This window comes from Pseudophryne corroboree, chromosome 3 (genome assembly GCF_028390025.1).
Source record: "Pseudophryne corroboree isolate aPseCor3 chromosome 3, aPseCor3.hap2, whole genome shotgun sequence".
NCBI lineage: Eukaryota > Metazoa > Chordata > Amphibia > Anura > Myobatrachidae > Pseudophryne > Pseudophryne corroboree.
In genome coordinates, this window is record NC_086446.1 from 62,411,009 (window position 1) to 62,417,008 (window position 6,000).

The following is a 6,000-nucleotide window of genomic DNA, read 5'->3' on the forward strand; positions in this document are numbered from 1 at the left end:
TGATTACTGAGCTCTTTGATAGAGTTAGCGGAGTTACCATCTTCACAAAGCTGGACTTGAGAGGTGCATACAATCTCATCCGGATCCGTGAGGGTGACGAGTGGAAGACCGGCTTTAACACCCGTGACGGACATTATGAGTACCTCGTCATGCCCTTCGGATTGAGCAATGCTCCAGCTGTCTTCCAGCATTTTGTCAATGAGATCTTCAGAGACATTTTATACCGTCATGTCGTGGTCTATCTAGATGATATCCTCATTTTTGCCAACAATTTAGAGGAACATCGTTTTTGGGTAAAAGAGGTTCTGTCCCGTCTCCGTGTCAATCATCTCTATTGCAAATTAGAGAAATGCGTCTTTGAAGTCAAGTCCATTCCGTTTCTAGGTTACATTGTGTCCGGTTCCGGACTAGAGATGGATCCTGAGAAACTACAAGCAATCCAGAATTGGCCGATACCCTTAACCCTCAAAGGGGTCCAGAGGTTCTTAGGGTTCGCCAATTATTACAGAAAGTTTATACGAGACTTTTCCACCATTGTGGCGCCTATTACTGCTTTAACTAAGAAGGGTGCTAACCCATCCAAGTGGTCTGAAGAAGCTACGCAAGCTTTTCGTCTCTTAAAACAACGGTTCATCTCTGCACCAGTTCTGAAACAGCCCGACATCGACTCTCCTTTCATCTTAGAGGTGGATGCCTCCTCCGTTGGAGTAGGAGCGGTGTTATCTCAGAGGGCTAAAGATGGCCATTTACATCCTTGCAGTTTCTTCTCCCGGAAGTTCTCCCCAGCGGAGCGCAACTATGCCATTGGCGACCAGGAGTTGCTAGCCATCAAGCTCGCTCTAGAGGAGTGGAGATATCTGTTGGAGGGAGCTTCTCATTCAATCACCATACTTACAGACCACAAGAACCTTTTATATCTGAAAGGCGCACAATGTCTCAACCCTCGTCAGGCCAGATGGGCACTTTTCTTTTCCAGGTTCGACTTTAAACTCCAGTTCTGTCCGGGCTCTCAGAATCGCAAGGCCGATGCCCTTTCCCGCTCATGGGAGCAAGAAAATGAGTCAGAGTCTTCAGACAAGCATCCTATTATCAATCCGTTGGCGTTCTCCACGGTAGGGATGGACTCTACGCCCCCACTAGGGAAAAGTTTTGTGAAGCCGGTACTGAGGAAGAAGCTCATGCATTGGGCCCATGCTTCCCGTTTTGCCAGACATACAGGAATCCAAAAAACCCTGGAGTTTATCTCTAGGTCCTATTGGTGGCCAACTCTGAGAAAGGACGTCATGGAGTTTATTGCATCTTGCCCAAAATGTGCCCAACATAAAGTATCCCGCCAGTCGCCTGCGCGGCAACTGGTTCCACTATCCGTTCCCCGTCGACCATGGACCCATCTGTCGATGGATTTCATTTCAGACTTACCCATGTGCAACAAGTTCAATACCATCTGGGTGGTAGTTGAACGGTTCACCAAGATGGCACACTTCATTCCTCTCACCGGTCTTCCGTCAGCTTCCAAGTTGGCTCAAGTGTTCATACAAGAGATCTTCCGACTCCACGGTCTGCCTGAAGAAATTATCTCAGATCGAGGAGTTCAATTCACAGCCAAATTCTGGCGAAGTTTATGTCAAGTCCTCCAAGTCAAACTAAAGTTTTCCACGGCTTACCATCCTCAGACCAATGGTCAAACTGAGAGGGTGAATCAGGACTTGGAGGCCTTCCTCCGCATCTATGTGTCTTCCTCTCAAGATGACTGGGTTCAATTACTTCCCTGGGCCGAGTTCTGTCATAACAATCAGTATCATTCCTCATCTTCTTCAACACCATTCTTCACCAACTTTGGATTCCACCCTAAAGTCCCTGAATTCCAACCGCTCCCAGCAACTTCTGTTCCAGCAGTGGATATCACCTTGCATCAGTTTGCAAACAACTGGAAGAGTGTACGAGCAGCTCTGCTCAAGGCATCGTTCAGGTATAAGAAGTTTGCGGACAAGAAGCGTAGAGCGGTTCCTGCTCTCAAGGTGGGTGATCGGGTATGGTTATCCACGAAGAATTTGAGGTCAAGAGTTCCCAGTATGAAGTTTGCACCTCGCTACATTGGTCCTTTCAAAATTGAGCAAGTCATCAATCCTGTTGCTTACAGACTTCAGTTACCTCCCTTCTTAAAAATACCCAGGACATTCCATGTTTCCCTGTTGAAACCGCTGATCCTGAATCGGTTTCATTCCTCACTTCCTCCAACTCCGAAAGTCCAAACTCAACGAGGCGTTGAGTATGAAGTGGCCAAGATCCTGGACTCACGTCACCGTTACGGTCAACTACAGTATCTTATTGACTGGAAGGGTTGCGGCCCTGAGGAACGCTCATGGACCAATGCTTCTGATGTCCATGCTCCTGCCTTGGTCCGGAGATTCCATTCCAAGTTTCCTCAAAAGCCAAAGAAGTGTCCTGGGGCCACTCCTAAAGGGGGGGGGGGGTGCTGTCACGATCCGGGTATCTGGACGCCATTACTTACCCTTCAGATGCCTCCTAAGGCTGGCTCAGCGTTCCAGGACCGGATCCCATCTGTTATACTGATGTCCACATTCCTGCCTCCTCTCCTGTCACTCTGAGACGCGGTCACCGCAACACCTGTTACATCCGGAATGGCGTCTCCCGCGGCCTCCGCCGCTGTTCCTGAGTTTCTACATGCAGAATGTCAGAGTGGTGATTACGTCAGCTGTGCCCGCGTGGTTAAATGTGTACTTATCAGTCTGGCGTCTCCTGTCTCCTGTGGCCGGCGCCGCCATTACTGTTTTAATTCCCACATGGATTACAAACCAAACTTCCCTCCAAGTGTCTGCATGGGCGCAGCCATCTTGGATTCTGTCATCTGTTCATTTCCACCAATCTGCTGTTTGCAATGTTAATCTGCATAATTGCCTAGCCAATCCCTTCCTTGCTGCAGGTATAAGTAATCTGTGCCTGAGCAAGGAAGGCGTCAGTGCTTTGGTTGTCAAACCTAGTTCCAGTTTGTCTCTCTCCTGTGGTTGTTTTCCAGGTTCCAGCTCCTATCTCCACACTTCCACTAAAGAGACCCGCACCAGCATTTCCACCTGCGGTGTAGCCTGACTCTCCTATCCATTTGGATTCATCTGCTTCCAGCTATAGATCCACCTGCTTACAGCAATCAGCTTCCAGCAGAGATCAGCTCTTCTTAAAGTGCCGGTACCCTTTTCTACAGATTACCATTTATCACCGGTATTATTATTTCACCGCTCTCAAGCTCCATATATCATTTCATATTTCATCGCTCTCAAGCTACATTTATTATTAAACTGGTTCCAGCAAGTATCCACTCCGTGCCAACATCAGTCTGGTTCCAGCCAGTATCCACAGCAGCCGTTTTATCCACAGCAGCCCAGCTCTTCCTGGAACACCAGCTGGTACGATCCTGGGCTATCTCCATTGCTACAGTCGGGCCTGGTAAGGACTTTCCAACTAGAAGATTATAAGAACTATCTCATACTACCGGAGCCCTGTGGCCCTTGCCACCCTGTAGTACCCAGGAACTGTATTATTTCCCTGCTGAGTTTTGTGTTTTCTTATTTGCTGCTGTGTTACGGAGTATGTCATAATAAACATCATTGACTTTTATCCTGGTTGTTGTGGTCACGCCTTCGGGCAGTTATTCTACATGTTACTTACATGTCTAGGGGTCTGATACAACCTCCCAGGTTCCGTTACATCTCAGCCCCTACAACTGAGGCTGCCTCCCGTCAGCTCAGGCCCTCAGTTGTGACAATGACTTAATGACATCAACTGCACACATAAGGATCACGTGAGACATGTATCAGCTGACAGTTCCTGCTAGTTTACATGTCTAAACAAAACTTTGCTGTTCTTGATCTCTTTTTTTTTTTTTTTTTTTGGGTGGGGGTAATGAAAAACCCCCATAACATACACCCCTGTTCTCACAATATCAACTTGCTTGCTCCTCCCCCTGTACTCACATTGGGGGTAATTCTGAGTTGATCACAGCAGGAACTTTGGCCCTCATTCCGAGTTGTTCGCTCGGTATTTTTCATCGCATCGCAGTGAAAATCCGCTTAGTACGCATGCGCAATGTTCGCACTGCGACTGCGCCAAGTAACTTTACTATGAAGAAAGTAATTTTACTCACGGCTTTTTCTTCGCTCCGGCGATCGTAATGTGATTGACAGGAAATGGGTGTTACTGGGCGGAAACACGGCGTTTCAGGGGCGTGTGGCTGAAAACGCTACCGTTTCCGGAAAAACGCAGGAGTGGCCGGGGAAACGGTGGGAGTGCCTGGGCGAACGCTGGGTGTGTTTGTGACGTCAACCAGGAACGACAAGCACTGAACTGATCGCACAGGCAGAGTAAGTCTGGAGCTACTCTGAAACTGCTAAGTAGTTAGTAATCGCATTATTGCGAATACATCGGTCGCAATTTTAAGAAGCTAAGATACACTCCCAGTAGGCGTAGGCTTAGCGTGTGTAACTCTGCTACATTCGCCTTGCGACCGATCAACTCGGAATGAGGGCCTTTGTTAGCAGCTGGCCAAAACCATGTGCACTGCAGGGGAGGCAGATATAACATGTGCAGAGAGAGTTAGATTTGGGTGGGTTATTTTGTTTCTGTGCAGGGTAAATACTGGCTGTTTTATTTTTATACACAATTTAGATTGCAGATTGAACACACCACACCCAAATCTAACTCTCTCTGCACATGTTATATCAGCCTCTCCTGCAGTGCACATGGTTTTGCCCAATTGCTAACAAAGTTCCTGCTGCGATCAGAATTATCCCATTATGCAGTTGTTACATTCTCCTGCTTTTCATGTTTTATGGTAATTGTACTCTATTTCAAACCTAGAACAACCATTTGCTTTTCTCGTCTTGGCTTTCACCTCCTGTCATTTGCTTTTTATCTCTCTGCCAGGTGACCGGCCCTCATGTTTAGAAAGACTCAAGAGAGAAAGCAGGAGAGCATCAATGCAAACCGTCAATATAGTACATGGGATACAGAAATCTTGCATCTCTCAATGAGAAAAAGACAGAAGCTGGATGAGGTGTCCTCTACAAACTGCTACTCACCTGCATGGAAAGCTCTCTGATTGAGCTGTCAAGCAAGGCAACTGGAGAATGTCCCAAGATGGAATACATATGTATTACTGGTGGACAGGACGCCGGCTGTCACTATCTCGACAGCGGCATCCCGACCGCCAGAATACCGGCAGCAGGATGAATCCGGTTGTTGGCATTGCCGGCTGTCGGGATTTCAGCGTCGGTGTCCTGAAAGCCGGGATCCCGACAGCCGGCATTTTAACTGCATCCCCCCAAGACAAGGCTTCTCCACCATTAAAGACTACTTCTTCCTTTCTATTAAAGATGTTGTAAAGAAAACAAGTATGCTTTAGATATTGATGAAATGAGACATTTAACATGAAATAAATGTGGATTGTATGTCAGTTTATTTATGTGGAAGTCAGCATATTTTTTATTTTTGTATAGCTACAGTTTACAGTTACTATTATTCTTTTTTCTATATGCACGAACCAGTGGTGGCTCCAGAGCTGGTTCTGCAACACAATCCAAAATTCAAATAGGGGAGCCACACCGACTGCCACCCCAAGCACTGCCAAACATCGCTGGCCGGTACTCACTGGCAGTTGGTGTGACTCCCTATTTCAATTTTGGAATGTGATGCACCCCACCGCTGGAGCCACCACTGGTATGAACTACTCGTAGTTATAGATTTTCCATTATACAATATTACAATTATACCTCCTATGCAGCTACTTGTATCAATACATTTTATGGATTTTAGAGTTTTTCACTGTTTCTCATTGCCTCTAAATGCTGGGCAGCACTACTGCTGTACCTTGTAGTTCTACAACAGCTAGCAAACCAAAGGTGTTTTAAATAAGTAATAACCTTCCTAGAGCAAGTTACTGACAAGCAGAAGTAATAATCTTCCTAGAGCAAGTTACTGACAAGCAGA

At 46.7% G+C, this 6,000-nt stretch overlaps 1 protein-coding gene across 1 annotated transcript in view; it reads left to right on the forward strand.

The window, feature by feature from the left end:
- Positions 1 to 5,786, forward strand: part of LOC135054728 (NACHT, LRR and PYD domains-containing protein 3-like) — a 470,020-nt gene extending 464,234 nt beyond the window's left edge. The window contains exon 15 of the mRNA XM_063958025.1: positions 4,939 to 5,786. Within this exon, the coding sequence (XP_063814095.1) occupies positions 4,939 to 5,045 (107 nt within the window). The 3' untranslated portion in view covers positions 5,046 to 5,786. The remainder of the gene's footprint in view (positions 1 to 4,938) is intronic.
- Positions 5,787 to 6,000: the final 214 nt, after the last annotated feature.